At 62.3% G+C, this 11,274-nt stretch overlaps 1 protein-coding gene across 1 annotated transcript in view; it reads right to left on the bottom strand.

The window, feature by feature from the left end:
• DRAXIN (dorsal inhibitory axon guidance protein) overlaps nucleotides 1–1,883 on the bottom strand; it is a 9,842-nt gene extending 7,959 nt beyond the window's left edge. Inside the window, exons 1-2 of the mRNA XM_004678516.1 lie at nucleotides 1,433–1,883; nucleotides 44–249 (exon numbers count right to left, since the gene is read on the bottom strand). Coding sequence (XP_004678573.1) covers nucleotides 44–249; nucleotides 1,433–1,883 — 657 coding nt within the window. The remainder of the gene's footprint in view (nucleotides 1–43; nucleotides 250–1,432) is intronic.
• Nucleotides 1,884–11,274: the final 9,391 nt, after the last annotated feature.

The raw sequence follows: 11,274 nt of genomic DNA, 5'->3' as shown, positions 1-11,274 counted from the left end.
AAAAAAAAAAAAGAACCTCCAGCTCCACGGCTGACCTGGGAACCCTTACCTGGGGCCACAGGGATGTGACGGGCAGGATCCGGGACTCTTCCGTGGCAGGTGCCTCCTCCAAGGTGGTTAAGTAGAATATGGTCGGGGCCAGGCTGGTGGAGGAATCCTCCAGCACGTCCGGGGCCTGGTCCGGGGCCTGGTCCGCTGGGAGCGCTGCCTTCGTCATCAGGGAGCTGGGACCTCGCACCAGGGCTCGGCCTGAGGCATGGAACAGCAAGCACAGGGCTTGACCTGCCCGCACATCTCAGCCCTCGAGAACCCACATTTCCTGCAGGCCACCCCCTGCGTGTGCTCTGGCACATGAGTGGCAGGGACGGCGTGACAAGGGGGCTGCCGTCAAGCTAGGACAAGTCCACGGCCCTGTGTCTCCTGGTTTCTCCTCAGGAGCCAAACTCTGCTTCCGGTGAGACTGGACCTCCAGGGAGGAGGCTGAGAGGTCAGGTGAGCTGCCCGCTCTGTGTTCTGCCCACGGGGTGTCCCTGGCAGGGAAGCCGGTGCTGCGGGAGGGGGCGCTGGGTGCACATCACTTGTCCCCAGACCGGCGGCACTGGGCCGGCCCCTGCAGGCGGCCTCGTCACACAAAGGCACTTGGTAGCCTGCACCGGTGCAGGGCCAGATGGCAGGAGCAGGAGCCACGTGGGTGGGGCTGCCGGGACCTGCTTGTCCAGAGACAGAAGGGGCCGAGGGAGGGCCCGTGAGCAGGGGGCTGAGGCCAGGGCCGCTCTCCTGGCTTGCCCGTGTCCAGCTCACGGACGCAGCATCGACAAAACGCTGAGGAGGCAGCACCTGCCCACTGCCGCGGTCCGGCCGGCCGTGCTCTGCGCACTCTGCATGTCCAGCGTCTCCGGATGGACACAGGGAGGCTGGGGCCATGACCCTCATTTTGCGGAGGGAGAAACCGAGGCCTGGAAGTTGACCTGCCCAAGGCTAGAGAGCGATGGAGCCAGGGTCTGAACCTGGGCACAGCTGGCGTGGGAGTTGACTCAGTGCCGTGCTTGGGGGCACTGAGCGCTTTTGGCTCTGCTGAGAACTCACTTTAGCAAGGGCTCCGGTGGGACGCGAGGCAGAACTCCTGAGCCCAGAGGCCCATCTGCTGCCAAGCCTGGGCCTCCACTGCCCCTGGCCCCCTCCCCAGCCTGCGCTCCACCCCAGGCCTCTGTCTCCTTCCCTCGCCCCTGACTTTGGCGAGCTCCCCTCTCTCAGCACATTCCCTCCTTCACCTTGCCCCATGCCTGCTCCCTTGGGGCCTCTGGATGTCACTGAGCCTCCCGACACCGCCCTCTGGTGTCCCTCCCTGCCCCTGCAGCCTTTGGCCCTGAGCTCTGCCCCCCACCCCACGGCCCCCCTTGGCAGGGTCTCCCCCTTGCAGACCACCCACTACCTCTGTGTGATTTCAACCTCTCCCTGCGTCTCCTGTGTTCCCTGTTGCGTTTCTTGGCCCTCGTGGGCCCTGGAGGCCAGTTCTCCTTCTCGGGGTAGGGCAGCGCCGGCCCAAGGAGCAGGTCCGCACCTTGAAACAGGCCTGCAGGGTTCTGCCCAGGCAGCAGCCCTCCTGCCCCTGGCAGTCTGGAGGCCTGCCTGGTGGCGGTGACCACATCCCCGCTCTGGGCCCTGCTGGGCAGGCCTGGGCCCCGCTCCTTCCTGCCCAGGCCCCTCCTGCGGTGGTGGCTGGCCTGCGGCATCCACCGGGCTGGCCCCGGGAGGTCGATGTGATTCTCAGGGAGGTTCCGGGCAGGAGCTCCAGGTCCCAGGCAGGCTGTGGGGCTCAGCTCCAGAAGCACCATCAGGGCGAGGAACAGCATGGGAGCCACGGGGCGTGAGGGCCCGGCCATCAGCTCCTCCCTGCAAGAAAAGCAGCACCGTGAGGGGCAGCGTCTCGTCTCGGGGTGGCCCAGCTCTCTGCCTCATTCCCAAAGCCCTTCACACACATCTCTCTTTTTTACTTTTAGAATTGCGAATCTTCAGCTGTGCACCAAACTCACCAGAACTTGCATTTCTCCCCCCGCCCCCCCCATTCCTCTAGCCTAGACTTTCTCAGTGGGGTGGAGGGGGGCTGCCCGAAGGAGACAGTGCTGGTTGTCAAAGCTGGGGTGGGGGTCAGAGCATAGGCCTGGCCTGTGCGGGACCACAGGGCCCAGATCGGGGAGCCCTGGTTTAAAACACTGAAGCAGCCACCAGGTTCCAGATGGGGCCCGAATTCCTTTCTCTGCACAAATGTCCCTGAGGGAACTGAGGTCCTCCGGGTCAGGAAACGTCCCTGGGGCCCCAGACTTGACCAGAAGCCTGAAGCCCAGCAAACACCCACATGGTGAGCAAACCATAGGTGGCGTCCATGCTAGGTCATCATGTGAATTTATTCCTAGCCCTCTGCCCCTCAGAAGCGATCCTGTTACCCAAAGTAAGGTTGAGGGGAGGTCACGCCTAGAAGGTGCTGCTCTGATTCTGTGCTGTCCGGGGACCCCGAGGCCTCCCTTACTGTCCCGTCCCTTTCTATGAGGTCTCCGTAGGTTCTGACACTGGAGAGCTCCCCCATTTTGCTCCTAGGATCTCCTAGGAGACCCACACTCTCCCCTCAACAGAGGGGAAAGCAGAGGACCCCGATGTCCCAGAGAACCTCGGGGTAGAGATTCGCAAGGCCCTGGCTCGGGCACGTGGGGATCTGCTGACCTCTGGAGACCACCCCACCCCCTGCCCCCAGCCTGACTCATGCAAACTCTGTGGGCACCCGGCTCGCCAGGCTGATTGAATTTTTATGGCCTCCTCAGGCCTCCCACTACTCCATTAGGCTCACAAAGGTGCTTACACAACCGTTCCGGGTGATTTGTGGTCATGCTACTGCCTGGCTAGGAGCGGGGTGGCCAGTTGCTGGCCTCTCCACCAGCCCTCTGGGCTCCCGCTGCCGTCCCCCAGCTCATCCCTCCCAGGCTCGCCTGGAGCCCCCCTAAGTGAGGGGAGTGGGGGGGGCAGGAGGAGAGGGAGGCTGGGGCCCAAGTGGGGTGGCCCGCTCTGAAGAGTGGGGGGGCAGCACCTCCAGGCCTCGTAGTCACCTGGATAAAGGCCCTTCTCCTTCTCCCTTCATCCCGGCCCGGCGAGTCTCAGCCCCAGGAGGACGCAGGCGCCCAGTTCTGCTTTGCTGAGAATCACAGGCTCCATCACTTCCCTCGGCCCCAAGCAGGCCCAGCTGTGACAGCCTACGTCCACCACTCCTGGCCTTCCTGCCCACCCCGCCCGCCCCAGCGGCCTCCCGCCAGCTTTTCCGTAAGGAAGGCCTGGCTGGTGCCCCTGCAGCTGGGCTGCACCACCCCCGCTCCGGAGCAGCCTCCACCCCCAGAGAGGAAGGGCCCATGTTAAGGCCTGTCAGTAGACAATGTTCTGCCTCCAGGGACCCCGGAGCCCACTGTGGCCAGGACGGGTCTGAGCTGGTGCCAGGCACTGCCCTTGTGTCCCCCAGGGATGCGGGGAGCTGAGGGGAGCCCACAGAGCACCCGATCAAGAGGGAACCTTTGGGATATTGGTCAATGAGTGGAAACCCCTCAGCCCTGCCCTGCGGGTAGCGAAGAGAGAGGTAGTGCAGGCAAGAGGCCAGAGGAGGCTCGGCAGGGGCGTGAGGGGTGGTCTCGGGGACAGAGCCCCCCACTCCCGCAGTGCTGGCAGAGGGCGTCCGTCACAGCCCTCACCCATTCTGCACGCACCCGACCCGCGGCAGGGTCCCGCGTTCCCCTCCCATGTCCTGCTGCCAAGACCCTGGCAATGGCTGTGGGCCCATTCATGGTGCCCAGCGCCCGGACCCGGCCCCGCGTTGGTCCTCTCCTTTCTCTGCGCCCCCCAACCACTCACAGCGACCTGGGGCAGCGAAGAGTATTTCAGGGTGCAGGGCCAACACACCACGGAGGCCACGCCGCTCCCCAGGGCTTATCAGCAGCAGTCCGGGGAGCCCACCCTCTGCCAGATTGCCCTGCTCAGGTCCCTTATCTGCCTACAACTGCCCATGGCTCCGTTACCTCCCACTTAACCCCGGCCGCCTCGCTCGGACACTCAAGACTTTGTACGATGTGGCCCCGGCTGAGCGTGGTCGTCCACCTCTGCGTCCTCCCTCCACACCCGACAGGACCTACCCCCGAGCCCAGCACAGCCCACCATTCCTGTCTCTGTTTTCACTCAGGCTGTTCTCCGCCCCATTTCTGTCCCTCCATCCTCCGGGTCCCACCCACCCCAATGCCCTCTTCTCCAGAAATCCTTGCTCAGCCCCCCAGCCAGGTGGGGGAGTTGCCCCTCCTAGCTCTTAAGGCCCCCAGGTGCTCTTCTGTGCTGGCCAGCGGTCAGTTTCAAGCCCCTGACTGGACAGGAAGCTCCAGTTGGGCCCCACTCTTCCCCCTTCCCATGTGTCTGCGGGCTCCTGCAGACAATCGACACTGCAGCTGTGGTTCTGCACGGGGCGAACGAGTCCAAACTGCGGCCTGAGCAGGTCACTTAGAAATTCCCGGTTGTGTGTGTGTGGGGGTGGGGGTGGGGGGGTGACTGTGACTGGAGTGGGGGTGGGTCCTGGCGCAGCTATTGCCCTGAAGACAGCACGGCGCCCTCTCTCCAACCCACAGGGTTTCACTTGGATCTTGGCATAGCCCAGCAGCCGAGATCCAGCCTGGCCAAGAGCCAGTCGAGAAACAGGGGCTGTCACCGAGGGGTGTCAAGGACCCCCATCCATCTCCGTGCTCCCAGGCCCGTGGGAGGGGGCATCACCAAGCACCCAGCTGCGCCGCAGCTCCTCCCCACCCCACCAGCCCCCTGGCTCTATTTTAGGTCTATTCTAGGGGCCTGGCTCTGATCCCTGCCCCACCCCAGACTGGGGGCTCCAGACAAGAGCAGTCGAGGGGCATCGGGCCCACCACCCGCCGCCAGGAGACTGCTGTCACGCGGAGAGCTAACAGGCTGGTGAGAAACAAAACCGGCTGTTACACAGCAACGGGGAGAAGCTAACGCGCCCGGCTCGCACTTGGCTTGTTTCTGGCCCTGTCTTAGGTCACTGCCCACATGGTTTAAGTGCAGGAAACCAAAGCACCCTGCCACGCCATGGCGGGTGAGTGGCGGCCCCTGTACCCCGCTTCAGTCTCTGCCTTCGCCTCCCTACACCCAGCTTCAGCAGCAGGTACCGGCCTGTCCCACGTCTTCCCCTATGGCTGAGTGTAGTCAGGGCCCAGAATGGGGGCGAGGCTCTGACAGGGGTGCTGGGGAGACCCAAGGAGGGCTCAGTCCCCACTAGGGGAGCGCTGGACTGCTCTCTCCAAGGCCAGGCTGTGACGATGCACTGTCATGAGCAGATGAGCCAGGTGGGGGGGTGCTTCCTGCCGTACCCACCTGGCAGACCGCTGTGGACAGCTGTGGAGTTCCAGAGGGCTTGGCTGAGAGCTCTGGGGATCACGCATAGCAGCTTGGAGGGTCGGGGGTTGGGGGACGGGAGTGGGGCCAGCTGAGGGGGCCTGATGGGGGAACACAGGGCCGGGGTTCAGTGGTGCTCCAGTGAGGTCCAGGGATGGTGAGGCATCTCCAGGCTGTGAGCCTGAGAGTCACCCCTCAATCCTTCCGGGGAGGCCTTGGCCTACCCCCTCCCAACCATGTCTGTCCTCAGCAGATGTGAAAAGGATACTTTTGAGCCACCATATTGGGAAGAGACATTTTGCAGTCTCCCTAACACTGAATTTGAAGTTCATTAAAAAAATGTTTTTGGGGCCCTCCCTGGTGGTGCATCGAGTTAAAGCGCAGCACTATGAAGCTGTCCACAGCCACTGCAGCACCCAGTTCGATCCCCGGCCAGGGAGGGACCCACAGGGCGCAGCAGCCCTCTCCTGTCTCCCCACTGCTCCCCTCAGCAGTGTATCTCAGTAGATCAGCCTGTTCTGCTCCCCACTCTGTCTCTGGTGAATCCTCTCACCCCCTGCACCTCTGGCCTGTTTCCCAGTTCTTGTGCGCATACAAAATAAATAATTCTTTAAAAAATGTTTTTTAACTATCTTGACAACTGTAATATCAGTAACAGGCATCCTCAAATGCTCTCTCGGCCCAGTTCCACCAGGCACAGCCTGGTCCCGCGGGGCCTCCTGGGGAGGCTGTGACGCAGAGGCCGCAGCCCATGCCGGCCCCAGGATCCTCGGACACAGACACGGAAAGCAGCTCCCACACAACCGCCCAGTGTCGGCCATCTGCGTCACTCAGAGTCGCTCCGTTTTTCTCCCCAATGTAACTTCACCTGAGGTAATCACGCAAACGGAGGCAGAGCGGGAGCTGCACGGCGTCTCCATGTGGGAGAGGCCCAGGGGTTAGTCCAGTCGCTTCTGCCTGCGTCTGCAGAAGACAGAACATTTTGACTGAGGGGAGGAAGGCCGTCAGCAGCCTCGACAAGCGGCACGGCTCAAGAAACAGCCCTGTTGGTGCTCAGTAGGGGTTGGATTCAAAATAATTTGCCTGAGGGGGAGCAGTGGGGAGCAGGGTCACCCGCCCTCGGATTAGGTGTCTCGGATTAGGTGTCTGGGGCCTTTTTACCCAGGGGGCCTGGAATTTAGTCCGCTCCATCTGTCAGTTGCCAGCCCCGCCTGGGGGCTGGGGAGGGTGAACAGATAACACCCTCCCTTGCTGACTGGGCCCGCCAAGGCTGGCGAAGCAGCAAGAACAGAAAGGAAATATTTGTGCATGTCAAAAGAGAAGCAAACGCCACAATAGCTGATCCTGACAGCCCGTTCCTGGGCCTCCCTCTCCCTGGCCTTGCCCTGCTTTTCCCGGGCTTTCCTGACCCTGGCCCACCGCGCAGCTGGGGTGGGTGCCCTGAGGCCAGCCCGGAGTCTCTCTGAGGTGCGGAGGCCGTCTGTCTGTCTTTCTAGTCCCTCCGTTACCCTGCCCCTTTCGGAGGAATAATGTCCCTGCCGGTGACTGGGACTATGGGCCAGTGCTGAGATTTGACCATTTAGGAAACCAGTACTTTGAGAGGGCATATCTGGGTACAGATGGAGCCCAGACAGTATAGGTGAGGTAAAAGGCAACACAGAAGAGCTCCCTGGTGGGGCGGGTGAGACTCGAAACATCTGTTCTGGGGTACTCCTTACTTTTCTCTGTGGTCCTACACCCCAAAGAGTGCCACCTGCCCAACAGGAAGAGGCCTGTCAGCTCTCCTTCAGTCTCCCCTACCTCCGACTCCTCCGTAGGCCTGTGTGCCAACCTGGCCTGGCACAGAGGACGCCGCCCCTTGACCTCAAGCATGGCGTGTGATTACCAGATGGCTACAGCTCGGGCGAGTGCCCAGTCCCCTGGATCCTGGGCCTGGACACCACCCAAAGCTGAAGGGGGACCCCTGGTCTCTGCTCCCAGAGGTGGGGGACGGTATACAGGGGAGCTACCCATTGAGAGGGAGATCCAGGTCTTGGCTTGGAGGATTCTCAGACAGAAGAGAGACACAGCCCCAGGGAGCCCCGGGGAGCTGTCAGTCTGTGAGGAAAAAGGCCCCTGGCCTGGCAGGCCTCCAGTCTAGTGGGGATCAGGCGCTGCCCGCAGGGATCTCCCGACTGACAGGAGACCCAGCACAGGGAAAGCAGCCCTTTCTCGGAGGGCATCTGTCTACTCTGAAAGGCACAGCCCTGCCCTCCAGGCATCCCCACCCTGACAGGAGACACAGTCCTGACAGAGGCCACAGGCCAATGAAAGGTCAGGGAGGCACAGCCATCACCAACTCGTGCTGGGGCAGCCCAAGGCCACTGAGCTGAGCCGGGGAGAGCCCAGTAGCACAGAGCAGAGGGAGCTTTGTGACCTTGGACGAGTCACTTAACCTCTCTGGGCTCACTTTCCCCTCGTAAAATGCTGGTGGTATGTGGCGGGGGGAGAGGCGAGTGTTCGCAGGCAAGGGATGATGGACAGTGGCTGCTGTTACTCTGGGGACCGGAAAGACGGGGTGGGGGGTGGGGCACAGGTTCCTGGAAGCATTTGTGCGCCTGGCCCGCCTAGAGAGGGGCAGGAGCAGGAGGCCGGTGGGGTGATGGGGTGATCGATGGCTTCCGTGGGGCGGGGCTGGACAGGCCCAGGCCAGCCAGAGGGGACCATTGTCTTGGCAAATGAGGTTTGGCTTCCCATAGGGGTGGGCCCCATCTGCTTATAGCCTGGGCAATTCCCACCCCACCCCCCAAGGTCTCACACCTAAAAAATCCATGTTGGACTGTGGGTATAAAAGGGGGGCACCTACTCAGAGGCTTCCAGCTTTGTGCTTCTGTCTGCTGGTCTCCCTCACCCACCTCCACGGTGGAGTCCTCCTCGCCTAAGCCTCCTGGACCCCTAGCCCCAAACTTCATTATCCTGGTGCTCAGACAATTTAAAGCCATTTGCTTGCTGTTTGCTCAGCCCCATCACGCAATCATCAAGTGATGAAGCCCCTGCTGTAGGGCCCTGGCACAGGCTGGTGTGGAGGGAAAATTCACCTGAGTCAGATAAGCCTGGGTATGAATCCTGGCTTCAGCACTTAATAGCTGTGTGACCCTGGGCAAGTCAATGAACGTCTCTGGGCTGTAGTCCCACATCTGAAAACTGGGTGTTTGTTTGGATATCATTTATTGGCTACCCATGCTTCCAGTCCTAGAACTTTCTGTGCATGATAAGTTAGCCCTTTGAAGTGGATACCTTTTTCAGACAATAGTAATAGAACAATGGTCCAACATCAGGACAGAAAACTGGTCACACAGCTGCTAAGCCATTCACTGGGCTCCAGACCCACCAGTCAGACCCAGGAGGCCACTTCTGACCACACTGTTTCCTCTGCCAAAATCAGTGCACAAACCCTCTTCATTTCCACAGAGATGCAGAGCCCCCGGCCACAGGCGGCCTCTCCTCTCCAGCTGCCCCACACGCTCCTGTACACAGGCCTGGCTCTGCCCCAGCCCCGCGGGCCCGAGATAATCGGCGACTTGCAGTTTTCAGTTCATTTCTCCCCCCTCGACCATTCACCGAACAGCAGAGCACAGAGCACCTACTGTGTGCCAGCTATGGTGCCCACAAGAGCCAGCACCGCCTAGAAGTGCGACCTCAGGAGCCCAGGCACAGGCGGTTTCCCCGTGGGAGGGGCAGGGCATCTGACCTTAGCCTGTTCCCAGGGCCTCGGGCACATCCTGGGTAGAGAGAAGAGCCCGAGCCCAAGCCCTGAGGGACTCGGAGTGGAGCCATCAGACCCATCACAGCTAAACACAGGCTAGAGGTGGCACCACCGTTAATTTAGTGGTGACAGGGAGCCACGGAGGGCTCCAGGCTGGGGAGGGGGTGGACTGGACAGTAGAACAGGCACCATCATTTTCATGTGGGTGCAGGGCAAGGGGCCCCGAGGAAAGCTCCCAGGGGTTCAACAGCTACTGAGCTGGCTTCCCGGCAAAGGCAGGGGCAGCGAGCCCCTGGGGCAAAGCTGCGTGTGTCTGCCAGGCAGGATAAGGGGGTGTGGTTGGACAGGGTGTGGGTACATGTGTGGGTCCAGCCGCACCCTCGCCTTCCTAAAGAAAAAGCTCTGCTTATCAGGCGGAAATGACCAAAACCAAAATCTCAGCCGGGAGCCTGAAACTTGGCAGCTGGGAGACGGCGTCTTTGCACTTGCCCTTGAGAATCCACGTAGACCACATCACTGTGGGTCACCTGGAGTAATGTTGTGATGGCATGGGTGACACAGGGTCTAGGTGATTGCTCAGCAGGTCCAGGGCCCAGCATGACCGTCCCCAGAGGAAATGGCTCGAGAGAGAGCTAGTGCCTTTTAAAAGGGAATCGTGCAAGACAGAGGTTCAGAGCTGGACCGGAGTCATGCGGGTGCTGGTGATGAATGAGCAGCAGTTGGCAACCTCAGCACAGCCACCCTGATCTCGCTTTGAAATCAGAAAGCCCTCGCGCCCCATCTCAGCAGCAGCAGCAGGGAGGAGGAGGGAGAGAAGGGAGAGGCTGCCTGCAGGCACTCGGGTCTGGCCACAGCCAGGCTCTCGGCAGTGCCAAGTCTTGAATTCTGGAGTCATTTCCCCCTCTCTGGACTCCCCACCCCATGCAGTGACCATAGGTCCCCTCGGGGCCCCCAGTGCGCGGAGCTGGCATCCAACTTGTCTTTAGCACCGACTCTGCAACAGATCAAGAGGCGCTGTTACTACAGCCCGTTTCAGAAGGGGACCCCGAGGCTCAGAGAAGTGCGTTCCTTTGTCCAATACCATTCCCAGAGCCGGTGCGTGCCTGACCCCAGAGCGGTGGTGCTGAAGGACACCGGACACTGCTCTGCTGCGCGCCAGCGGCCAGGAGGCCAGAGGAGGGAGGCGGAGGCCCAGGGAGCCCTCAGGGAGGTGGGCCAGGAGACTTGGCGGGAAACCCAAGAGCTCTCTTCTGGAGCCTCAGCGCCCTCGTGCACCGATGGAGAGAAGCTGGCAGCGGGGGCAGAGACGGGCTGAGCAGAGGCCCAGAGGAGGGACCCCAGCGATCCGGTTTTGCTGGGGTACGGTTCTGACTAGGGGGGAACGGGCGTGGGGGGGGAGGGGGAAGAGGAGCCACCCCGACTGGCAGCCGAGCACCGGGTGGGCCTCCACCCCACCTCCTGCCACCCACATCGGCCCTTTCCAAGAGCTGTTAAGGCCGAGAGGGCACCACCGGGCGGGTCTGCCGGGGCTCGGGGAGTCTTCGAAGCTTCTTCCAACGGAGGTGGACTAGGGTCCTTGGTCTGAGAGACCACCCGGAGACTCAGAGACGCAGAGACAAAGAGAGATCGCGTTTCAGAGGGAGAAGGGTACAGCCCAGGAGAGCCGGGCGAGCTGCCCGCGCCAGAGCGGCGAGGGTGCGCACGAGGTCGGGTGTCAGAGTGCGGAGAAGTGAGCGTCCGGCGGAGGTGGGCGGGCGAGGAGGCCGGGAGCAGAGCCAGAGCCGGGGGGACTCCGAGAGCAGCGGAGGCGGCCGACTGACCGACGGGTCCGAGGGCAGGGAGGGCAGGGAATAAAGCCGCGTCCTTACCTCCCACCTCAGTCCCCCGGGCAACGCGACCCTGGGCGCGCCAGGTAGCCCACCTTTGTCCCGGCGCTGGCCAGGTGAGGCGGAAGGGCGGGGCCAGGGGCGGGCCGAGCCCAGGCCTTACCTGTCCGGCTGGCGAGGCCGAGGGGCGCGGGGCCAAGCGCCTGCGGGAGCCGAGCGCAGCCGAGGGCTACTCTGCGAAGCAGGGACGGCTCGGAGAGGTGCGCGGGCGGCCGGGGG

This window comes from Condylura cristata, unplaced genomic scaffold, assembly GCF_000260355.1.
Source record: "Condylura cristata isolate star-nosed mole 26May11 unplaced genomic scaffold, ConCri1.0 scaffold00008, whole genome shotgun sequence".
NCBI classification, from domain to species: Eukaryota; Metazoa; Chordata; class Mammalia; order Eulipotyphla; family Talpidae; genus Condylura; species Condylura cristata.
This window is presented reverse-complemented; position numbering and strand designations above follow the sequence as displayed.